Source organism: Camponotus vicinus, unplaced genomic scaffold (genome assembly GCF_025532165.1).
Source record: "Camponotus vicinus isolate PSW18456_S1 unplaced genomic scaffold, iyCamVici1.0 SCAF_6, whole genome shotgun sequence".
Classification (NCBI taxonomy): domain Eukaryota; kingdom Metazoa; phylum Arthropoda; class Insecta; order Hymenoptera; family Formicidae; genus Camponotus; species Camponotus vicinus.
In genome coordinates this window covers 8,136,170-8,162,333 of record NW_028141978.1, presented here as the reverse complement: position 1 = coordinate 8,162,333, position 26,164 = coordinate 8,136,170, and the positions used below count along the sequence as shown (strand labels likewise).

General features: G+C 30.3%; 3 protein-coding genes across 11 annotated transcripts; 2 read left to right on the top strand and 1 right to left on the bottom strand.

The window, feature by feature from the left end:
• LOC145972700 (estradiol 17-beta-dehydrogenase 11) lies at positions 1 to 11,052 on the top strand. 4 transcript variants are annotated; one of them, XM_083101500.1, is made up of 8 exons: positions 1 to 352; positions 498 to 524; positions 8,463 to 8,655; positions 8,959 to 9,318; positions 9,431 to 9,545; positions 9,701 to 9,785; positions 9,883 to 9,993; positions 10,572 to 11,052. In XM_083101500.1, the coding sequence occupies exons 3-8, from the start codon at positions 8,467 to 8,469 to the stop codon at positions 10,642 to 10,644; spliced, it is 933 nt and encodes a 310-aa protein (XP_082957626.1). In that variant the 5' UTR covers positions 1 to 352; positions 498 to 524; positions 8,463 to 8,466; the 3' UTR covers positions 10,645 to 11,052. The 4 variants fall into 4 exon arrangements, with proteins under 4 accessions (XP_082957626.1, XP_082957627.1, XP_082957624.1 ...); XM_083101501.1 differs by lacking the exon at positions 498 to 524 and having other exon boundaries at positions 1 to 230; XM_083101498.1 differs by lacking the exon at positions 498 to 524.
• A 27-nt stretch (positions 11,053 to 11,079) lies between these two features.
• LOC145972701 (uncharacterized) lies at positions 11,080 to 13,149 on the bottom strand. Of its 2 annotated transcripts, XM_083101503.1 has the most exons (4): positions 12,891 to 13,149; positions 12,445 to 12,646; positions 11,879 to 12,012; positions 11,080 to 11,626 (listed from the first exon to the last, which is right to left on the bottom strand). In XM_083101503.1, exons 2-4 carry the CDS (start codon positions 12,611 to 12,613, stop codon positions 11,297 to 11,299), a joined length of 633 nt encoding a protein of 210 aa, XP_082957629.1. In that variant the 5' UTR covers positions 12,614 to 12,646; positions 12,891 to 13,149; the 3' UTR covers positions 11,080 to 11,296. The 2 variants fall into 2 exon arrangements, with proteins under 2 accessions (XP_082957629.1, XP_082957628.1); XM_083101502.1 differs by lacking the exon at positions 12,891 to 13,149 and having other exon boundaries at positions 11,102 to 11,626; positions 12,395 to 12,527.
• Positions 13,150 to 14,044: 895 nt separating this feature from the next.
• Positions 14,045 to 25,959, top strand: Nkain (sodium/potassium-transporting ATPase subunit beta-1-interacting protein). 5 transcript variants are annotated; one of them, XM_083101495.1, is made up of 7 exons: positions 14,048 to 14,477; positions 15,907 to 16,044; positions 16,256 to 16,336; positions 16,470 to 16,661; positions 16,786 to 16,846; positions 17,614 to 17,647; positions 22,428 to 22,562. In XM_083101495.1, the coding sequence occupies exons 1-7, from the start codon at positions 14,424 to 14,426 to the stop codon at positions 22,435 to 22,437; spliced, it is 570 nt and encodes a 189-aa protein (XP_082957621.1). In that variant the 5' UTR covers positions 14,048 to 14,423; the 3' UTR covers positions 22,438 to 22,562. The 5 variants fall into 5 exon arrangements, with proteins under 5 accessions (XP_082957618.1, XP_082957619.1, XP_082957621.1 ...); XM_083101494.1 differs by lacking the exon at positions 17,614 to 17,647 and adding an exon at positions 18,240 to 18,297 and having other exon boundaries at positions 22,428 to 22,561; XM_083101496.1 differs by lacking the exon at positions 22,428 to 22,562 and adding an exon at positions 18,240 to 18,374.
• Positions 25,960 to 26,164: the final 205 nt, after the last annotated feature.

The following is a 26,164-nucleotide window of genomic DNA, read 5'->3' as shown; positions in this document are numbered from 1 at the left end:
GTTTCGTTCAGTCAAGTTCAAGCGAGTCTAGCGTTCTGACTGTCGCCGCCGTCATCATTATATTTACGATTACGGTGGAATTGTTGCTCCCACGCGTTCCCTACTATTCACGAAACCGTCGAGGAACCTGGAAGTCTGGCGTGATCCAGTGATCTACGCGTCCGGCAGGGTAACGTTTCGCTCCAAGAGTGCATTTCTTCTATCCAACTTTTCAACGTGCTGCTATACACGCATGTATTTTTGTGTATAACGAATTTTGAGCATTTGTTCAAACAAGTGTATCAAGATAGCCATGCTGCATGCGTATCTTCAGTGACATTCATTGCGTTTTCAAATTTGATTTGTGTTAAAAGTAAGAAATTTAAAGTATCTTGCATTTTACTTTATTTTTTTCTCAATTTTTAAAGTATACTTTTTATTGTTTTTTTTTTAAATGTAATATATATGTCGTTTTTCTATTTTAATTTTCTTGCTTTTCTCATAAAATGTGTTTCTAGTCAGCGCTTTTATTAAAATTTCAAAAGGTAAGAGACGAGTTTGCAAACTTAGAAATTACACTCGTAGTTTATTTAAATGATGCATTATTACAAAAGTGAAATTTTCTTTTATAAAGTTTATCCAAAATAACGCAGGCAACTTGAAGATGTGGACCTTATTGAAAAATTTAATTACCTAAGCAAAAACATTTGATTTCTTTTGACAGTCTTTCCGCGTCCATTGCATACGACTGCATTCCTGTTGACAAAATAAAATTATGATTCAATTAAAATTACGAAAAAGACATTTAATGATTGTTATAATTTTTGTTTCAACTATTGGATTAAAAAAAAGTATTAGAGCTGTGGTTAAATTATGGTTTTCTCGATTTTGATTTTTCTTAGTCTCTCTGTTTATTTAAATTATTATGACAAAAATAAGAAAAAGAATAATCAGTTAAAAAAAAATTGTTCTCATTGAAAGAAGAGTTAATCAAGGCGAATTCTAGTTTTGTTCAAGGTTTAAGATATTCAAGGTGTTTACATTTACTATTGCTTGAATTATTTTGGAGTATCTTCATTAAACGTTTTTAGATTCTTTCTATATATCGCAAAAAATTTATACCTTCATATAAAATTTCCATTTACTTCATTATGTATATTTTCATACCTTACTTATATTAAAAACCGATATTTTAATAAATTCTAAATTTGCAATAACTTTGTGTTACTTAAATTCGTGCAACTTTTTATTTTATCTTTATCTACGAACTTTAAATTACAAATATTAACAATATAGAATATCTTTTAAAAAATTACAAAAAATATAAAAATAAAATTGAGAGAAAACGTTATTAATATGCATATGAATTTTAACATCTTGAATTTTAACGTCTTGACTTTCAGGTGATCCGATTTTATATACGCATATATTATAAATGAGGATTTTTTATTGATGAATAAAGAATTTTTTCACAATTTAAAAAAAAATTAAATTTACATATATAAACTGTAATTCAAATAGATATTTAATTTAATAAATAATAAATATTTATTAAATTAACACTTAACAATTTCTTGTTATAATATAAGCAACTGTAGGGAAGTGCTAGTCTACAAAATTGAACAATCTTATTCTATATTATTTATTCTATATTATCTGTCTAGTGAAATTTTGCATATTTTTCAGAGATAATAGAGTTTTTATTTATCGGAAATGTAACAATAATAATAAAAAAGTTGGTTTTAGAAAATTCATACTATTAATATTCGTTTATTACTATAAATCTGTGCTTCAATAAAAAAAACAATAAAAAAATTAGGCAGTATGATAAAAATATATTCTTATTTCTAATGATGTATTCTCTGACGCACACACGAGTAATTATTAATGGCTTTAAGATGTCACTTTTTTTGCAATTTTTTTAACATAGCTCTCATCGAACATTATTAATATGTCACTTATGCAATCAATGTAACACATATATATTTATCATCAGCTATTTCATATATTCTTGAGATAAGTTTAAAGTATAGACTGCATATATTCTTTTATCGGATTCTATTTTCAGATTCTATTTGTTTTAAGCATAATGTAATTTTTCGTAATTTTTAAAACTTTTTAGTAATTTATTAAAAAATAATAATTGTAATAATATAATTATAATTAGTATAATTTTATATTTATATATAAATATATTCAATAATTTTACAATAATATAGTAATTACATTAAACAATTATAATTTTTACATAAGTTACGATAATAAATATAAAGGAATAACATATATTACGTGATATGTGTCAATTTTTATGATCTTATCTCAAGGATACAAGGAAATCTCGGTGCGATTAACATGCTGAGAAATACATTAGAAAATATAGAAGTTCACCTTGAGTTGCCCCTTAAAAACTAGTTCATTACTAATTTTACCGGAAATTGCAGATATTGTCGGTCAAAATATAATGTAGATCTCAGTTTTTCTATTTTTTCTAGGTTTTTTTTTAGAGTATCTATTGCAGATCAGATTATAGATTACAATTGTATGTATGTATATGAAACTTTAATGCTATGACGTAAGAGATCACAATTCGATGCTGCACAATTACGCTTTAATGCATTACAAGATATGATCGTCTGTCAATCGATGCACGTAAATCAAATTTCCTCTGTTTCAATCTCAATCAAAATATTATGATAATATCATAAGAAGAGTGAAATCTCTTTGTACTTGTATCTCGTTAATTTTTTTATCAGTATTGTATGCAGCATGAATTATTAATATTTCGTGAAAGTGACCGATTGCAATTTAATTCTTTCCTTTAATCGTATTATTATTATTTTCAGTTTTGGTGAACAAAATAGTTTATTAATCTTAATTTACTTATCACGCATCATTTCTTGTCAATGTCGGTCATTTTTCACAAAAGGATATAATTATTTATACTTCAAACTGTAGTTTCTAATTGGCCTCATGCACAGCAATCATTAAATCCTATAATAGGAATTTGATTGCGGTAAGTATAATCGCATGAATCCAACTACTTTTTGCCACATTCATTTCGATGGAAAGTAAAGCATTCGAGGAATGTTCACGTTATGTAACGGGAAAAATAATGTTTGTCTACATTCTATTTTATTTTATTCACGTCTAGTATTGCACTTGCACGTGCATTACTATTGTATTATGTTCGCTTGCATTTTCGTATTTTGATGTTGCACAATATTCCACTTATTGACCAGTTATATTCAATATTTTTTTAATTCGCTGTGCATAGGCAGGTGTAGCACAAGACAATAGCATAAACGGGCATACTTATTTAAGAATATAAATGAGCAAACTCACATTTTAAATCTTTCGATTGTATTCGCTTCATATCTTTTAATTTATTTTCGTCGCAGGCTATTGATTATACCATGAGAGCTTTCAACGTATTGCAAATTTTGATTGCACAAGATATTTTTATAGTATTATTAATAGGCAACTTATGTAATGAAATAAATAGTCATGTAATATATAATAATACGTATAAGTACGTCGCAAATATATATTTTTCAATGACAAAGCCATTTTTTTCACTTTTAAAAATAAGATAACTAGGCCTTGAGCAAGTTTATTTCGATTAATTTATTTAGTGTTATGTAACGTCGATATCAGAATTTGAATGCATTGAACCGTATCCTCTCAAACGAGTTTCTCGTCTATATTTTTCTATATCGACAATTGAAACAGATCGAATTAATGGATATAAATAAAGTAGTCTTTTTTATGGAATTTTTTGCGATGAACTCGGATATGAAATTAACGTAATGCAAATATTATAATGTAATTAAATTAATTTAATATAAATTACTGTTGAAAGACCTTCCTAAAATTTCTAAATTAAATTAGTCTGATAAGTTGTAACATTCTCTATGAATAATTTAACATAAATTACCACTAAAAGATTTAATGAAACTCGCAAATTAGGCAATAGGTTGTAATATTTTTTTGTGTTAATTAATTACAAAGCTATGGTGACTGCTACTTCAGTTCGTTCGAAAGCAATGTTATTTTTGTTCTCCTAGGTCCTTGGTGATGTCAAAATTATGTCGAGATCTAACCCAACCAATTGCATTTTATATTATTTAACAGAAAAAGGAGCAAGATGATATCTTTACGGTTTGTCAAATCACAGGGTTGCAAGACTTTGAATTTTCTTTGAAGTCATACGTACACGCATTGCTGGCAATTGTATAGCAGAATGTTTATCAAAAATCATAAAAATTTACATATTAAATCTAATCATCGATTAAAATTCTTTTCTACATTATATTTTAATTATAAAAAATATAATATGTATTTATAAAATAATGTATATTACATAAGTATAATTATGTGTGAACTTTAACTTGACTATCAATGATTTTCAGGATAGAATTAGATAGAATTTGAACTAATTTATAGTTTATTAAATTTATTTTATTTATATTACAATTATGATTGCAATACGTTTAAGAAGAGATGCAAATGTTTCTTTTCATTTGAAATTAATTCACTAAATCATAAAATATAAAATAAGTCCTAATTATTTATAAAAAGTTTTTCTTAAATTATCTTAATATCGCTAGTAGAATAATCAAAGGATCATTAAAAAACATATATAATCGATCAAAACTAGCCAAAATTCTTGTTTATTTATTAAAAATTTCGACCATATGGTTGTGGCCCTTTTCAAGTATACACTGGAATAATGAAATTGATAATTAGATTTTTGACGATTTGAATAAAAACAGCAATAGACATGAATTGACTGTGAACAATTTGAGTACATACGGTTCAGATAAAAGAGTATAACAATGTAAATCTTAATTTTGTAAACTCCACATATCACAGTTACAAGATCATTAATGTCTTGCCACATTTGAAAAAGAGAGATAAAACGTTGTGTCAGTGTGAGACTTCGTCAAAAACTTAATATGTTAAATCAAAAAATAATAAACTACACGACCTTTATTATTTTGTCGTAGATGTTGTTTAAGCTATCCGTGTCCTTCTGTAGGTTGATTGAATTATTGAATTTTTTAATATAAAACATTTCAGCAATTTCTCTCTTTTGCACGTATTTCTCATTGTATAATATATTAGGTTTCGTCCAGTCAAATTCGTGTCCTGATTCTAATTTATGTTTACTTATAACGGAATGATTCGTTTCATGCAATTTTATATTACTAGAATGCTCTTTCACTCGAGTACGTAAATGCCTTTTTGTTTGCCCAATATATGACACATTACAATTTTTGCAATTTAATTTATATACAACATTTGTTTTATCGTTATTATGTAAAGTGTCCTTGCCACGTTTTATTAAGGTATTTAGTTTTTTTGGTTATTTTATAGACGACGTTAAAGCCATTGCCTCGCAATAAACGGCACAAGTCATGACTCACATCTTTAATGTATGGTCACGAATTTGACTGGACGAAATCTAATATATTACACAATGAGAAATATGTACATGCGAAAGAGAGAAATTGCTGAAATGTTTTATATTAAAAAATAATTCAATCAACCTACAGAAGGACACGGATAGCTTAAACAACATCTACGACAAAATAATAAAGGTCGTGTAGTTTATTATTTTTTGATTTAACATATTCAGTTTTTGACGAAGTCTTACACTGACACAACGTTTTATCTCTCTTTTTCAAATGTGGCAAGACGTTAATGATCTTGTAACTGTGATATGTGGAGTTTACAAAATTAAGATTTACATTGTTATACTCTTTTATCTGAACCGTATGTACTTAAATTGTTCACAGTCAATTCATGTCTATTGCTGTTTTTATTCAAACCGTCAAAAATCTAATTATCAATTTCACTATTCCAGTGTATACTTGAAAAGGACCACAACCATATGGTCGTAACGTTTTTAATAAATAAACAAGAATTTTGGCTAGTTTTGGTCGATTATATATGTTTTTTAATGGTCCTCTAATTATTTATCTACACTGAGAAAAAAATTTTGTAAAAACATTGAAAATTTTGTTGAATTAACTAAATCCGGCGGTCACGGGCTGCCAACAGCATATACAGGCCGAATAATAAGATTACATAATTGTTTGAAATAATGAAAAGTAGTTAATTGAACTAAATATTATTTTAGATCAACTGAAATAGATATAGTGAGAACTAGAAATCTGTTTGGACGAAGTAAATGAGTTGTTCTTCTGTGTATATGTTTCAATGTTTTGAGCGAATATATAATCCTTATGACAATATATCCATTAAAAACAGAATAATTTTTCGTCAAGTTAGCTAACTACTAAATTTTTATTTTAATGTCATTTCTCAAAAACTTGATCGATTTAATGTTCTCTGTATATAGATACATATATGATGGAATTAAAAAAAAATTAACCGTTTGCTTAATTACATGGAGCTCTGGAGCTCCTTGCAAAAGCTATAGGAGATGCGGCTATAATATCGCTCTTTAATCGATAAGCCGTGATTCGTGGGACCTGTGTCGCGGCCTTATATTACTGTCTTAGATGAATGTCACTTTCGGGTTAGGCGTTTTTCTTTTCGCCATCTAGAGGCATGAAGCTCGTGGAAGTATATGAATATTATCGTATTTAATTCAATTAATTTTGGTCTTGAAATGATACAACAATGTCGAGAAAATTCAATACAATAATTGATTCAATTAACTAAATGTATAAATTGTATTTAATTGTTTTATGATTTCTCTCAAATCATTATTTCGTTACATCAAGTTCAGACTATTAGTTGTAATATATCTTGTATCTAACTGAAGATTTAGTTCATCGTAACATGCGAACAAGATTAATAAAATGGAATATTTGATTATTTCAAACCATCAAAATTGTTTTTCCAAATTTTTTAGTTTAACAATATGTGCAGTTACTCAGATTTTGATTCAGTTCATTCAACATATCTTTTTAGTTCCAGTAACACATAATGGTGTTCATGCAACTATACCCATTCAACTAATTGATTCAAGTGTCTCAATCATTTATTTTGTTAATTAAAACACATTTTTTGTTATTTAGACAATTTTAGCATTGAATTAACAAAATAGAAGTCAACTAAAGTTATTTATTTAATTCAACAATTCCTTTTTCTCACTGTAGATATAATATATATGTGTATGTCTTATTTTATTATTATTCTGTTATTATTATATTTTTTTAGCTTGTAAATTTGTAATTTTATTTCTTTTTTTGTGCAGCAAAAACATTAATACTAAATTACATATTAAATCTTAGTTTTCACGAATAAATAATCCCAAATAGATATCAAATAATAGCAATCAAGTAGTAGATCCTACTTTAACCGAAAATAAAGTTTAAAGCGTTATGTAACAAACCAGCAAGTTCTTTTTTTTATTTTGTTGTATTTTACAGCTAGTTCTGACATTTATTCATCATATCAGTTATTATAATAGTAGCTTAGAGGTAATTAATTGGATATTAATACAAATTAGTTTCAAAATATCGTAAATTAATTTTCGAATTTGCCCGATTAGTTACATAATTTTTCTCGAAACATTGATGATGATTGCAAATTAAATTCAAGGAAAATAATTTTATAAATAATAAATTAGATATATATATGTATCTATTTGTGTATGCTATTTTTACAATTTTTTAACGTGAATTATTAGCACCTAGCATTTCCGAAAAAAAAAAAAATAATTTTGTTAATATTTTTAAATTCTCTTTCTTTCTCTTTCTTTTTCTTTCTCTTTCATATGATAAATAAAAGGATAAGTAGATTAACTTTATCGAAAAATATCATTAAAAAATCAATAATTCTGCTTTGAAATACAAATTTAATAATCAAATTGAGATTTTGCAATGCTAAACGATTAATTGCAATAAAATTCTTGCAATACAGCAAAATTAGAGACCATATGTTGAGATATATGGTAAATGTAAATTATCTTTCTAGTTACTTAAAAAAACATTCTTGCAACGATTTCTAATATTCTAACCAATCTTTATTCGATTATTTTGCTTTCACGCTTCGATGCGACGATCATAAATCATAAATTTTTTTCATTAGGTGCTTACTTGTTCCTAAAGCACTATATCCTTTATTACACGTCATATAGCATACAGGAGTTTACATATTATATAACCACTTGTTCATATCGTGTTAATACTTTCTCAAGATAAGACATCGATTTCGACAGAGTGCAAGCATAATTTATCTCCTAGTAATTAGGAAAATGATACTTTTATAAAAAATCTTACGAAATCTTTGTAAGTGCACTAAAGAAAAAAATTGGAAAATGCACTGATTAGTAATTATATTGAGAGACAATATTACGCAATTATTAATAATATAATTATATTGCTATAGAATATAGAGCCAATTATAATTCTCTCGTAATTATTTTGGTTCTGTGTCTCTCTTTCTCTCTCTCTTTTTCATCAAATTGGTTTATTATGCATGATAATAAAATAAATTTTTATGTGCAGTTGGATGATGCTACCAATTAAGGACGAAACAATAATCACAAATTCGAGAATAGATTCTTCGATCAATATTTGGCTTTACCTTAGCATTGAATTTTTGATTGGCGCTATAATTTCTGGTTTCTTAAGTATTCTTAATACTATAAAATCACTGCTACCAAAGCCACCGAGGAGTCTGGCCGGCGATGTAGTCTTAGTACGCATACTTTTTATCTATATATATATATATATATATATATATATATATATCATACATGTTAAATCACATTTAATATTTCAAATATTTCCGGTTAATTTAAAGTATCACATCTGTACAACACAAAATATAATAAATGCAATTTCAATTAGAATTACACAAAATCAGAAAAAATTATTAGTTCTACATTTCTATAAAAAATGAATATTTCTTTTAAAATCATATATTAATGATTTAATCAACTATGATTTAATAAATATGTGGAGTAGTATTTTCTTAATAGACAAGAGTTTCCTGTAACAGATTGCTGGTATCTCGTCGACGCTCGGCGAATCCCTCGCCGAGAAATTCATAAAAGGCGGATGTTCCGTGATCTGTATGGATAAGGATCTCAGATACGTTGAAGAGATAATCGCCAGATTGAGATCGCGATGTTGCAGGGTGGAGGGAATCGGGCCAAATTACAGGAAACACGAGTTGGAAAATGAAAAACCTATAATAATGGCGTACGAATGCGATCTATTGGATCGTAATGCTATCCGCGAGATTGCCAGGAAGATCGAGGGCGATGTTGGGGGCATCGATGTCCTGGTGACTTGTGCTGGCCAGCCTAATCAAGATATTTTCGACATGGCTAGCACGACTCTCATGAGCCACTATTGGGTAAATATTGCCAATATGCGGTGTTATTTTTTTTTTAAATAATTTTGAAGCAAATTTCCGCTTTTTTAAATATCAATTTCGATCAACTTTTTAATTTCTTTCATCATTGCAGACGATGCTAGCATTTTTGCCTTTGATGTTGCGACGCGGTAGAGCGTACGTTGTCGGAGTTACGCCGGTTGCATCCTCTCAGGATGTATACTTGGGCTCGAGAGCAGCAATCGCCGGTGGGTAGCTCATCATAAAGGCAGCTCGTTAAATCGCGCATGGTAAACAATAAACGTTGACTGATTAATTCGCGATTTATTTATATATTGGCTCTTATGCCATTTTCTTTTTAATTTTTTTATTTATATATGAGACACTTATTATTTACATGTAGGTCTGATGGAAAGCTTGGGTCAGGAATTGAGCGATCACAGCAATCACCTCACCTTCCTAGCAGTTTCACCAGTAGCGGAACATGGGTAAGCTTTCTTGCGAAAAAAAGATTGGAAAAAAATTGTTGCTGCTGTTTCTCGATGATGACTTTTAACTTATTAATGTTAACTTATCGTATTGCAGTTATACGAGGCAAAAAGAGCAACAAGTGGCTGAGGAAGTCGTACAAGCGGTCAGCAGGAATCAGAGCGTTATCGATGTTAGTTGGTGTTCGAAAATGCTATATAGAATAAGGTAAACGGCGATCTGACTGGATTAAGTAAAGTCTGCATCCATCAGTATATTATATTATTACAAACTAAATATATCTCAGGTAGTACAATTATGTAAATTTCGAAAAATTAAAAATAGTCATCAAGAATATTTACGCAGTTAAAAATGCACAGTAAAGAGACAATTTTTGTTATAATAAATGTTATTTAATATTATATATACATATGTATAAAAGCAGAATTATTAAATATACTTAATAGTTATGTAATTAGAATTAGTAATTAATAAATTTAATATTTAAATTCATGTAGTTAAAATTAGTGATTGATAAATTTAATATTTAAATTCAATGTTACTACTTGATATATTTAAAATAGAGAATTGTATGTTTTATTCATATTTTTATTCATGTTTTTGCTTTACTAATGTACGATATTTATATATTATTGAATCGTGTAATAAATTTATAAATTAAAATTGAAGATTATATTTAATTAGTTTAACAATTGTAATATGTATATTACGATTGTTAGGCTATGATTGAGTGTAATTTTCAATACTCTATATAATTTTTAATTGACTTGCGATCTTGTATTCAGTTGCATGATCCATAGTGGAATAACGACGGTCACACAATGGCTTCACACGCAAGGATGCGATTATTCTTTTTAAATTCCGTACTTGCTCATGGAGCGTGAAACATTCCAGTGTCAGCCACCGACATGAGTGTGGGAATTTGTGTTTTCTATCAGCGAATTCGCTCGAGATGGATAGCAAAAAGTTTTAATAGTCGTTCAGAAGACGAGCAGCAAGTATTTTCTCACGACTTGTGTGAATCGGTAAATTTATCCAGATATATTCAGATCAATTAATTGTTCATATAAACAAAATAAAAAAAGCATTAATTTATATTATAAAGAATTTTGCAATTTTTACAAAAGACGATTTTTTTGTTAATGAAAATAACACGTTTTTTTAAATATATATACACTCTTTCACCATGTATATTACTCACATATATGGATCTCATTTTCTTGTATATTTGTTTATATTACTTAATAAAGAGGTAAATGAATGAAACATTAATCCTCCATATATCCAGTCCTACGTTCCCAATATAAATATCAATAATTCCAATGAATTCAAAGGCATGTATGCTTTCCTTATATATTTTTTACAAATTGTATAAAATATTACAAAATGCAAATTATAGCAAAAGTTGTCGAGGAGAACACTGACAAAGTAAATTTTAATATAAATTTGTCGCCTATTTGAGATATCTTCTATTAAAAATAAAAAATCTCTCAATTTTTACCCATTTTTGCTAACTCACGTAAAAGCTCGACATCGAATCGGGTAACAGCACGTCGTAATGACCGTTTTCGGAGCATCCGGTGAACAGGAGCCTCGCGGTTTCGTAGTGGATGTTTACGCGGTTGTGGAAAACCAGCTCGAGCTCGTATCTGCCGGCGAGTTCGCGATAGATCGAGAGATTCATGCGATGGAGTTTTGTGGCCACTGTACATTCCAGTTCACTGGCGAACGTACCCACTGGATTCATGTAATCGTAGTACTCTTGGCGATCCGAAATATTCCATTCAGCCATCACGAAGGGACCGTACTCTTGCCAATTATCCCTAATGTGTCGCACGACCTATCAAACGAGCCATAGCTTCCTTACACGCATTGTCGTATCAATTATTATATCATAAATCGAACCTCCAACTCTTAACATGTATTTAAAGAGTAATATAGCATTTATTCGATTAATTAAATTGCGTATCTCGTCGCGAGGCGATTCTATTTTTGATTTTGTGACGAATCTTTGCCTTCCATGATATATGCATTCCGAATTATAATTCACATGATCAGATAATGTTTATGTTTGTGTTAATCATGGACTGACCATAGCTCGGAGCGATTGGTGCTCTTCCTCGTTCCGCCATAAAATGTAACTGATTGCCCTAAACATGCAATTGCCATCTCCGTATATCTTTCGCACGCGAAACGTGCCCTCCTTACACCTTAATAGAGCCGTACCTGCAATAAATCCGATGAATATGCATTATACTGATTATATATTTAATTCGAAATATACCATGCGATATTTTTCAGTGTGAATATATTTTATGATATAAATAAACAGAATCGCGAATAATCATATTTGATATATTAAAGTAAAAACGTGTGCACTTTAATAAAAAAATTTTGTTAAGTAAATCAATGTAAATTAATTTAATAAATTAATTTTATTGTGTGAATAAACTTTATGATATAAATAAAACAGAATCGAATAATTATATTTGGCATTGAAATGAAAAATAAAAACATATGTTTTAATAAAAATTGTTCTTTTATGTAAATAAATCATTTTGATAAATTAATATTAAGTAAGCGTTCATAAAACGTTTTGATAAGTGACCTTTTTTAAAAATCTGAGAACGTCTACTTCTACGTTTTCTGCAACTGCACCTCGTTTGATTAATTCGCGTTGAAAAAATTTGTGTTTTAGATTTGCAGATTTGCCATGCAGAATCGTTTTTGCTTGTCCGAGCTTTTCCTTTCGAAAAGTTATTGATAACTTTGGAGTCTCCTCGATCCAATAAACGTTTCGCTTTTTTAAAATTGTGTTTCTTTTCATTCTCAAATAATGTACGACGATGATCGCAATCTTCTAAAAATCACATTGAATAATCTTTTTAGCTTATCTTAAATATGTCATAATATTGTAAATTTATTATACTTAATTTAATAAAAATAAAATAGAATAAAATCTCTTTGTAATATATCAAAATTATTAGAAGTATTAAGTATATTTTAGTATAACACATAAATTGTCATTTTTTTATATTAATTTTTATAATTCTTCTATTATTGAGTGTTAAATAAATAAATATTTTTTAAAAATAAGTTTTTACCGTCCTCGAAGAAACATAAGTAAAAACACGGCAAATAAAGAATTTGTAGCAATTTCGACAGTCTTGACTAGAAGCTTAATTTATCTTGGAAGATTAGAAAATGTTACAGCCGTTATCAATCATGTAGTTGAGATTAACAATTTCTATATTACAGTAAAATAATATTTGAATATTTTTGAAATAAATTATACAAAGAGATTAAATACCATGTGCACACACATGTTTTTATTTGGACATTTATGTAGCATGAATGCAGCGATATATGATATGATTACGATACGATATCGAATATTACATCTCAGATCTCAGATATGATATCGAATATATCTCTGTTTCTTTAATTACATATTCCTTTGTTCTTTGTACTAAAAAGAAATGAAATGTAGAAAATACAATAAAAAAATTAAATTTGTTTACATCAAAAATATATATTTAAGAACTATAAATATATATGTATATATATTTATTTATTTATATAATAAGCTAATTTATTGCTAATCAGAAAGCATTATTCTGTACTTTCTCTTTTTCAAAGGTGTTTTGTTTATCGAATTTCTTTTTTAAATAAATATATGATATGACACTTTTTAGTAAAGAAATACTCATCCTTCTCCAATATTTATTCTATCATTGATGGAAAATGATTCGTCATAAAAATGTTTCCTATCGATGACAAGAAACTGCAGCGAAGATTTGTTCGATCTAAAATATTGCAGTATTTATCTCTTAATAAAATTTTCGCGCACAACAGAAATAATTTTTACGTAAAAACGTATTTTTTCCCCATGGCGAGAAAATACTTAAGTATCCTACGCGCTTACAAATTCGCATTTATACTCTAATTCCTTTCTTTCAATACATATGAAAATTTCAATGTGACATAACATACTATTCTTAATCAAACGCGGGGTGACAATGCGCACAAGGTGACAGATGACAGGTGACAGGTCCCGCGTCACGTGACTTCTCACAGCTGTGCCTCGCTTCGCGACCGGCGTCAAGATGTCGCGCATGCTAACTACGCATCCTTCCCCCTCCAATGCCAGCGTATCCCCCAACCCTCTCCACTCGATATACACACAATCATGCTGTTGCGTTTACAATCTGGCATCGTGGCATGTGGCATCTCTTATCCGGCGGGGGAGGGGAAGGGAGGTTAGGTTAGATTAGTGCGAGTCTGGCGATGGTGGCGATCGTTCGCCCACCGTGACGGGAAACGCGTGTGCGTGTCGCGGTTGCCTGAGCACGGTGAATGCGTAGTGCGTGCGCGTCATTAGAGCAGCTATAGCAGCAGTTGCAACTTGCGAAGCAGGCGGACAGTGACTCGCGTGGTAGGACGGGAGGAACAAGTGTCCGCGTGAGAGCGACACGCAGCGGAGCGAAAGATGGCGATGGCGCATCGGAAGGTGCCAAGGTGGTGAAGTGTGATGCGGCTCGCGCGAGTATCTTCAGCCTCGTCGTCGTCCTTGTCGTCCTCGTCATCGTGATCGTCCCTCGTGAGATCGCTCGTTGAGCGGAGCGCGGCCAAATGATATGGGAATTTGCAGCAGAAGACACTTTCTATTGACGATATGCAGCCTACAACTGGTGAGCGTACATGCGTCGTTAATCCGGATACGCGGAAATGCCAGCTCGCGGTTCGGCTAGGCTGTGTATTCCTGTCTAATTTGCATACGTATATATGTTTATATAAATATAGTATACAATGACACAAATGTACACATATATTTTGACTTATGTCATCTCTTTTTCTTGCAAATTCCGCGAACGCGATGATACTCTCGTTAATTACACTGTGCTAGCGTCTATGGAAAAATGGAAAAATACCATTACTACGTTTTTCTTATCACTTATTCGAATTTGTGAATTATCGTGTAGTTTTAAACCTGGTCGGTCTTGGAATATTTTTATATAAAAGAAAGTTTTGTTTATATCATAATTTTATTATACCACTCGTTGGATTTAATTATGTTTTTTATTTTTACGTGCAATGGTTAGTTTACTTTTTGCACTAGAAGTGTAAGAAAATAAATATATATAAAAGAAGAGATTTATCTTGGAATATTTTTATATAAAAGAAAGTTTTGTTTATATCATAATTTTTTATACCACTCGTTGGATTTAATTATGTTTTTTATTCTCACGTGCAATGATTAGCTTACTTTTTACACTAGAAGTGAAAGAAAACAAATATATGAGGAAGAAGAATAGAGCGAATCTTTTTTCTCATTGCGATGGTTGGAGTATTAGAAATAATAATCCACCTTTCAATAATTAAATAATTAATGATTCTCTATTTTAGAAATAAATAGTTAAACTAAATATATAGAAAATTAATTTATTAAGGAATTTTAATAAGATTTTATTAATATATTTTATAAAAGAAATATAAAGAAAGTAATAAATACTCGATAAGTAATATTTGTTTGTGTATCGTATGTCTGCATTTTCTATGTATATTTTGTTTTTCGAATATTAATTGATGCATATTTACTCCTTGTTTCTTAATTATTTTATATTAATTAATAATAAACATCTATGATTTTATTTTTATGATTGTATAGAACTTGTATAGAAATGTGTTTAAAATTTTATTGACCCTACACAGCAATAAAATAAACTTTCATATATATATATACGATGAAATTTATGATGTAAGCTTCAGATACTTTATCATGTACATGGTTGCTACATGTTGCTCATGTACATGTAGTGCTATCATAAATGCTATGACTCAGAGTAATTAACTGAGTATTTAGAACATAAGACAATTGATGTAGATTAAGAACGCGCACAAGAGAATCAGCAGAAATTGAGATGTATGCTGTCGCTGATTATATTACTTTGTATTACATTCCATGTTGCATGTTTATTAATATATTAGGTACGTTTAACTGAAATGTAGATTAAGAGATCATTGTTCCATAAAAGTCTTAGTCTATGTTGCAGTTGAACATATTTAATATATACATTTTGCATTTAATTTATTATTTTATATTTTCTTTATTACTTATAGATTACCACTATAGAACGTCAAGTCTTCGACTTTCTGGGGTTTATGTGGACCCCGATACTGGCCAACTTCTTCAATATCATCTTCGTAATTCTAGGATTCTTCGGGGCCTTTCAATATAGACCAAAATATATCATATCAGTATGTATAAAATCCAATTATTTTTAGTACATATAATTAATTCTAGCAAAATATTGCAGTATATGAAGAAAAGAGGATAAATTGTATTTCTTTACATAAAGATTCATATGTAATCAAACAACTAGAAAAACACTTTTGTATTTGTATTAATGACACACATACACACACACATATATGTATATTTTTAAATTATTTTAATTCTGTGTTTCAGTATTGTATATGGAATATATTATGGCTAGGATGGAACATATTTATAATATGCTTCTACCTCAGTGTAGGGATACTGGATAAAGTAAGTAGAGAATGTAATTACATACCATTTCAATATATTGCATCTGAATGCAATGCACTAAAGATTATCATAGATATTTATGCAATAACATGGATTGTTATATAAATATTATGGATGTAATATTATCTTTCAGGATAGTGATATCCTCAATCTAGGTACTGGTAGTTTTTCTTGGTGGCACGTAAATGGGCCTGGTTGCAAAGCTGTTTACGATGTTACGGAACCAGAGCTCTTTAGACCTGCACGTCCCACTAATGTAACAGATTGTGTGCTGGATTATGAAGTGATAGAAATTTTACATGCTGCAACACAATGTATTTTAGGTGTAAGTAGAGAAGTAATCATCATAATGCAATGCTATGTAATCATAATATGTGCATGATAGATAGATGTATAGATTATATATATTATTATTGTTTTCTAAAATTTAGACATTTTACATGTTTCAGTTTATGGCGATTGTTGGTGGAATCTGTCTTAGTAAAGTGTTCCTTGAAGAAGATGATAGCTGTAAGTATATATTTAGTAATTACATATTAAGTTAATTTAAAAAAAGTTAATGGTTTCTGTTTCTAATTAAAATTTCTAATTATAAAATCAGGCATATCTAAAAGATTTATATTTAAAGTTTTAATTAGAACAAATTTTTGCTTTCACATTTTAAAGAATATGTATGTAATATTTCCTTATGTAAAAATTAGTAATCTGTCATACTTGTGGTTTATGATAAGTAACTGAGAGGAGGAAGTGGTTATTATATTTGAACAGCACATTTGGAAACAGAAAAAATGTAGGCATTAACTATTTCATTCCATCTTTAGAAAAATCAAACTAACAAGTTGTCTGATATTGATCATCGTGATATTTATTTATATTATTTATGATTATTGTAAATTTAAATATTTTAATAGTGGAAAGTTATAAAGGTTATAAATGATATTACCTATCTCTTTCTTCACAATTTTCTCTCATTTTTACGAATTGAATACATTTTGAAAAGCAAAAGCTATATTATTATTATTTATTATTAAGTTACTTCTTTTACGTACTTTTGTTAGTGTGTATTATATGTTGAATATACATATATATATAAATGTACAGAGAGCGGATATATTTCTATTTTAATTGCACAATAGTACATATAATAGCAGCACATTCTTTAAAATATTTTAATTAGTAATATGAAATTATCTTTGATAAATTATCTTTGATCACTAATTATGTGTAAGTACACGCGATTATTTATTATTGCTTGAAAAGAGGGTTATCGGTTACAGTTGATTTCATTGGTGGATTTGATCCTCCATTTTGGTAAGTCCGCTTAATCATGTTCATTAATTGCACGCAATATATATTTGTCTATCTTTTGGCACGAATAAATAATTTTTCATAGTACGATCATGAAGCTACAGAGTGTACTATTATGTTTTAACATGTAGCATTATAAAACTTTTTGCATCTTGCAATTTGTGATTCGTATCTATTATATTATTGACATTATTGTTATTATATGATATTGCTCAAATAGCATTTCTTTATCTTAGCATGAATGGTATTATATATTGTTTTTTTTTTTAATATCTAAGAATGGTATTATGTCTTAATGTAGTAGTGATATTTCTCTGCAGCAAAGATATTTATGAGTATAATTAAAGGCAAAAATAATTATTTAAAATATATTAAGCAGACTATGCCATGTAATAGGACCAAATATTACATCTATGAACTTTAAGATATTTCTTCTTCGTAAAATATTATGGAAGAAGATCAGTCATAATGATATTTTCGACGTTATACACGCCGCGTATTCGCTTCTTCGACCGATCATTAACGCAATACTTATTCTCTCGCCTGTCATCAGTCGACCTCGTCTAATGCGATGGATTCTTGGATGATATTTCAGTTGACTTTGTTGGAGGTGATGACTTTGGGTTGGCAGGCCACACGCCGTTGCATCCTATGTACGTTAGCTACTCGGCTCTTCCACCACCCGCATATTCCCACAAAAATTTCGCTGAAAATAATTATCCGATCGGCACGACTAGCTCTCACCAATCTGCCTATCGCGAATCGAGCTTTCCGAAACACGGTGGCGAGAAGCTGCTGGGTTCCGCGCGCGGCAAAAGCAACACCGTCAGTCTCAGGAACGACACGATCCGTAGTAACAGCAGTCGCTCGTCGAGTCGCGATTTTCAGAACCTAGACTGTTCGGTCGACTATACGAATCCATTGGATCACTTGCAGCGGCCCGTGTCGCCCGTGTACGACGAGTACGACTCGCTGGACAGCGTCGCTAAATTGAGGTATCAGAAAAACAAATTGTACTATCCGCACCTGGCCAGATACAGCCCGGTCGCGCGTATCAAGTGTCGTTCGACCGCGACGAAGCAAGGCAGGAATCCCGCCAAACCACGACGAGTCTTCATCGATCACGTGCGCGATCAGCCTCTGAGGTCGTTTTACTCCGATCCGAGATTGGCCGTTGATCAGCAGCAAGCATCGAGCGAGCACGACGGGTCGTCGAAACGAGATAGCCGACCCTTGTCTCTGTACGCGAGTAACTTTTGAACAACGAGATCTCCGCCGCGTTTTTTTTCTTTTGCACCCGATTACTGGTTTCCGAAACACTCGTGTGTCGATGACACTTCTCTCCGCACACGATCGGCAGATAAAATTGCCCTAAAAGTTCCCTACCGGTCTATTGCTCTCTTAGCGAGAAGAATTACGAAAATTAGCTTATACGAACTTCTATACTGCCGCGTATACGACGTCCACGTGCGGTACGTGTAACATTATAATTCCTATACTTGCCAAATAGATAGAACAATTAGTATAATTAATCCCAGTAGCATAGACGCCCTACCTTTCGGCGATCTTCGATCAGTAGAAAAGTACTCATACCATGAGTACTTCTTGCATATTATTGTGTAATTCATTAACGGTGTTCTTCGTATTTTGCATCGAAATAACTGACTGATGTCGAACTGTGTGTGTTCAGTAGCATTTGCTCGTTCATATGAACAATCAGTGCAGTGTGACTTATCTACTAATTCGTAAATGTTGCTTATTTATATACAATAGGATAATTCATATATATATTCACAAATTTATCATTTACTCCTTTTACACTTTCTGATACATACACATATGAATAATTAATCTGATACATGCACATATGAATAATATGAATAAATCAATGCTGTGATGACACATACAATAAAATTAACATTGGACTAATTATCATGATCACCATTTTAATTATAGGAGTAAGATTAATGGTTTAAGAGAGGCTAAAAGTCGCTTATTGTACAGAAAAGTTACAGAAGAGAATACGAATGATAACTATGAATTATTTATTTTATAAATGGTTTACATGTATTGCTATAAAAGAATAGATTAATGAATACGTCTTGATGTATGTACTGTGATATATAAGTTGTTTAAGAGCGGAATACTTATCGCTCTACAATATATGAAAAAAATTGATTAGAGATACATTGAAATTTGTATGCATCGAGAGTTTCACTGTACACAACGTACAGCAACGTATTTGTGATAAAGCAAAATGACTAGAATGTTTTAATCAAATGTGAAGATTCATTTACTTTAGCTTTATCTAATATCAGTTTTTAAATTTGTACGAAAAAATTGAAATTGACGGAAACCACATCGTGTTTTGCAGTAATATTTTTTTCTAGCTTTTCTCTATGTGTGTCAAAAATAATTCATTTCTATACAACTTTGCTGTACACCAGATATAAATATGGATAAGGATTTCAAATATTGATACTCTATAAAAAAATTCGACTGCTTTTAATTAGCTTATTTTAGAGTTCAGTTTTGAGTTTGACCCGGTATTATGAACAGTTTTTATTATAGGATAGTTAAATGGATATAAATGAGAGCATAATATATGATTTATCGATTTTTTTTCACTTTTGGCAAGTCTAAAGCAGTTGAAATACACATGTATATATGTGTAAACATAAAGCTTTTCAACTATGTACAATTTTGTTGTTATCTGTTTATTTTTACATCCAAATTATAAAAAAAATATTTCTTTGTCTTGCAAATTTTGTTGTTTTTTATGACAATAAAATTTTCTAATTACAATAAATTCATATTTCGCGCAAAATCGATTTTCAATAAATATTTTATTACGTAAAAAAATATCAGGAGAAACATATAATACGATTTGTCCTAAAATGATTGATCTTTAGTTTAAATATAAAAATATGCTAAGTTATAATATTCAATGATAACAGTTATACTTGATAAGTATTTATAAATATATGTTAAAACATTGCGTTTTAATTTCAATTACACGGTTAATTACAACCATTAGTTAGCCACTACTAGTTAGCTGCAATTGTCTCATTTTCGCAAAAGATGAAAAAAATCGATGAAACGTACTATCGCTCTCTTTTTGTTAGTAGTGCATGGTAGTTGTGGCCTTTTTGTATTTTCAATTTAACAGAGTGTGTGAAGTATTTTCGATTCCTTAAAATCTTCGTAGTCATCTTTGTAGAATGGATCGCAATGTATTTAAATGATTTAAATGTATAGCTTAAGTCACGTAAATTATTCACTATATATGGGAATATTTTTAAGACGGAATGTCTCTTACAGAGGAATGTAAAATTTCAGATATCTCTTTTGGCAAACATGTGTTTAAAATAATTTCTGTTCACTGACACTTTGACATTTCTCATATAAGTGATTGATTTTTTACGTACATTATAATAATTTGATACGAAATCTGAAGTGACATCCGAAAAAATTTGTATTTACTAAATTATATTAATTCTTTGTGTAAATCAGAAAATAGCATGTAATTACTATACGAATTATACAAAAAAGACTGCTCTAAGAGAAAAAAAAAGATGTAGCTAACACACTGCTTATATTTTATATACATTAAAAAAGAAAATAGTAATTATATTTACAAGTTGAGTATTTTTTTTTAAATAATGTGTGTAGACGCACATTATTTACATACATATATATGCATATATATATATATATATATATATATATTTATATTTATATATATTGTATATAATACAATTTTTATTTTTGAGAGAGAGGTAGTTACACATATATAATACAATATCTTGTCTATAGAGCATAATAGTAGAGATGAAAATTATGCTAAATGTGTATAATAATGTATATATTTATTTTTATACAGTACTTAACAAAAATATTAGAAATGAGAGATAGAAAGAAAAATTTCTCTATTAAATATGGAATATGATTATTTTTCTCTACAGTGGCGCTTTAGACGATTTTAAACGACTTCTTTTTTTAAATGGAATAAAGAAAAATGACACAAGGTTTCTTTGTCACTTCAGATTTATAATATATTTTGGACATACAGTCTCTATTGAGCATCTGAAGTTTGTAAAGCATATTTATCGTTTTTTCTTTTTTTAAGACCGTTATTATTAATTTTGTATTTATCTACTGTATCGCATTATTTACTTTGGTGCAGTTAATTGGGAACAATAAATATGCAATACTATTTGCTTGCTTTTTTATTTATTAACCCTTCACTCTTTTCTTTTCCTGTTCTAACAATTTCCTACTACTGCGGTTTCTGGGGAATCTTTTTCTTTATATTTCTTAGTCATCGTTTTAAATCTGTGGTTTTAACTGAACGTTTACTTTTTATTTTATATGAACTCGCAATATTTCACAAATACTATTTTTTACAAAAATTATTTATATTACAGATTATTATTTAATATATTTCAGTCTAAAAGATTACGGATATAATAAACTGCAATTTTTTTTAGAAAATGCAAATGCATTTACAAAATTCATAGACTAAAAGTTATTATTTTCAAAATATTCTAAGATAAAATAAACAAGAGACCTAAAGGACAAATTTTTAAATTAAATAACAATCTTATTTTTTAGAAATCTTGACAGCATTCATCAAGAAATTACACACCGTATAACTGATTTCGCTTTTATTATTTTTAACATTATTATCATTTGATTGGCAATGACGAATAAACGTAGGAAAAGTCGTCGCGCGTCACAGAATCTCTGACCGCCTTTCTCTCTCTCTCTGTTTCTCCGACAGTACGAACTAAGCGAAAGAAGAAGCAGCCGCGGCCGCTGTACAGCATCGAGTACTCCCAGCCGGAGCCGCCGGTCCAGGACGACAGCAGCGTGTCGCCGAAGCCGATGACGCCGCGTCGGGTGAAGCGACGTTCCGTCATCTCGAGGGACGGCACGCGACGCTCCAGCACGCGACGCAGCTCGGTGCGCCAGTCCCGACGCAAGAACCCGGTGAACCGCATCATGGACCACCAGGAGAACCTGTACGCCAACACGGGTCCGGGTGCCTGCATCGGCACCCTGACGAATCAGAACGTGAGCACGCTGTCGCAGGGTGACCGGGCGCTCAACTACGACCGGATCACGATCGGCGGCTGGGACCGCGAACGTAACGTTCCCGTCGACCGGAACTGGCAACCGGAAGCGGTCAACATGGCGGTGTCGTCGCCGGCCCTGTGGCCGCCGCCACCGCCGTCGAACCAGGACTCCTCCAACAATTACTCGAACGCATCGTCCGGCTTCCCGCCTGGCCAGAGCCCGCCCGGAGGCGACTGGGATCAGCAGCACGCGATCACCAGCTCGACGCGAAACCTCACCGACAATTGGCAGCCGACCTCCGGCGAACTAAGCACGATGCAGTGGCAAGGCCAGAGCAATCCCACGTTCCAACAGACCAGCACGCAGAGTCTGAACGGCGAGGACCTGGAGGAGCTCTACAGCAATCGGCCGGCCAGCGCTAGGTCTAGCTACAGTAATTATCACGGCGTCAGGGCGACGCCGCAAGTGCCGAACCGCACCGACATCGTCAGGCAGAGCCAACGACAGTTTGTCCTCAGCGGACCGCCCGCTTATCAGGACACGGTAATCTGATGACATCGTGTCGAGCGATGTCAATTGTACGTCTCGTATTGGAGACGAGATAATAGATAGAACAGGCCTTATAGAACCTTTTACTATTTAACCAATTCTATTTAATCAACAAATGATGTAATAGATTGTAGAGATAAGAAATGCGTGATAACGTCGTCTCATAGGGATATCTTAATGAAAAGGATACTATTTTTGATAGCGCTAGTCGCGCACGCGACGCGTTCGATTCAGCGAAAAGAAAATATAGCGAATGTAAGATTTGAAGAAACTGCAATTTTATAACGTGCATTAATTATAATTCTTTTTCTCTACTGTTAATATTTTCAAAAGTAATTGTAATAATTTTAAATATCTGTATTACTATTATTTCGATAATTATTACTCGTGAGATTGCGAGTGGTATTGCTTAACAATAAAAAATAATTAATAATAAAAAAACGGGCAAGCATCGCGAGTTTGTCCATTTCAGAGCTTTACTTGATGCAGATCGATGCGATAGATCTCTACTAACGTTGCATCGCATTATACTGCAAAAAAATGACGTCTACAAGAGACGTAATTTTACTTAAGACTTGAAAAGTCACAACTAGCGCTCTCTTTTTTTCTCTCTTTCCGATTCTCCTCTCTCTTATTCAAATCATTTAGCAGCATTATTTTAATAAATATCTGCTTACGTCACTATACAATTTGCCGATTTAATTTTTGATCATATCGATCGTAAATTCATACAATCGATGTGACACGATGAGACTGTATTGAAAACGATGTAAGTTAATGGTTGAAGACAGTTGTTAAATTGATTCGATGTATAGAGATTTTTTAATATATAAATTGAACATATTTATACGATTTTTAAAGTGTATACACGACATACATAGTGAAGAATTGTTCTTTCACTCTCAGGATAAATTCATCTGATCGGCGTATGTGAAATTAATGTACTTAAGATCTGAGGATCTCAAACACAGATCGCACAAAGTTCTAATAATGTTAAGATTTTTATGCGTTTCTTTCATCTTTTTTCTCATTGTCAGTAACTTTCATAAGAACTTTCCATTCTCATCCTATTTATATCATAGAGTTAAGGATTCTTTTATTCGTGTAAAATCAAAAAAAGCATCGCATAGTCTGTAAATACAGATTGTAATCATTCATCAAATGTATTTTCGACAATGCTGTACAAACAAGACAATCAACTTCATTTATAATTCTTTCTACTACAAGTACCATCAGCGGTTTATACTATTTTTGACTTTATAGCAATTAGAAGATACTGGCCTTTTTAAAAAGTTACGATATTTTCGAATCTCGACTTTTTACAATTTCTATGTAACTTGCACATATATAATTGTGTGTATTCGGACAATTATTATTGAGCGTATGTTTAAGCACATATATAATTAAACTATAGTCTTCCATTTGCTACATATCTCGCAATTTATCTGAATATTAGCGGATAAAAATTAATGCAATACAGTTGTATTTGCATATTAATAATAATAACCGAATAATGGCAATAATTATGTGTAATATGCCGCAAATGTCTAAGTAATATTTTGCAATAAAAAATTGGAAACTGTGAAATTACGATGATTTATGTACATTGTAAGAAAATTGGAGTTGCGACGAACCTGAATTAATTCGTTTTGAATGTCACTGCAATTTATTTTATTTAAGCAGTTTATAATTTAATTAATGGAGAAAATGAATTGTGTATATAAAATGTATTTTTTACACATATATTAATTACAATCTTTTTTATTGTTTATATATTTTACTTTATGAAAGAGAGAATGACTCGTGTCTATAAGCGCGTCATGAATTTTTGGAATTTTAATTAAGTTTTAATCTTTTGCAACAATACACATTTTTTAAATAAAGTTCTAACTCATTTTTGCTGCTCGCGATGTTATAAAAAATATAAGTGATAAAAATAAAAACTGTTTAAGCAGTTTATAATTTAATTAATGGAGAAAATGAATTGTGTATATAAAATGTGTTTTTTACACATATATTAATTACAATCTTTTTTTATTGTTTATATATTTTACTCTATGAAAGAGAGAATGACTCGTGTCTATAAGCGCGTCATGAATTTTAAATAAGAGCGAAAACCAAAGCGTTAAATATCGATATACATGTAAGAGACATGTGTCAACTTTAAAACTGCCTCACACACCTGTTCTGAATATATGTACAACTTAGCATTAATTCTGAAACTTGTTCGATAGAGATCGAATGAAACATAATGTAATGAATTACTTTGTTCTCTGATTAGTTATAAGAATCTTAGATAGTTTTTTAGTTGTACATATTTTTAAATCTTTTATTATATACATGTAATATTACTTGTACATTACTTGTAATATTACTTACATACAAATACAATTTCGTAGTGGAATAGTTTTACACACAGAACAGTTATTATTTTATCGATTGCAAAGCGAATTATATCGGTGCATTCGATCATTTTATTAAAATGACTTTACATATTGCAATACACATTATCTTACAGTTTTAAATGATAAGAATTTATGATGATAATTTGTTAATAACAATTGTTCAATTATACTGAAGTGGAGGATGTGATTATTAATATGATGATTACATTATTTAGACTTATATTCTACAATGTATTATCGTGTAACGATTGTAAGACAATAAACAATAAGTGTTCATTATTATTTATCGAGTCCTTATATTTGTAATAATTCATATATATAATTTTTTTATTCTATATATCTAATCTGTTTCTAGATATTACACACACATATGTGCATATATAATAAAGACACATTATTTTTTTTATATATTAAATTATATTTTAATTTATTTAAATTTTTATATATTTTATATTTTATTTTTTTATCTATTAAATTATATATTAAA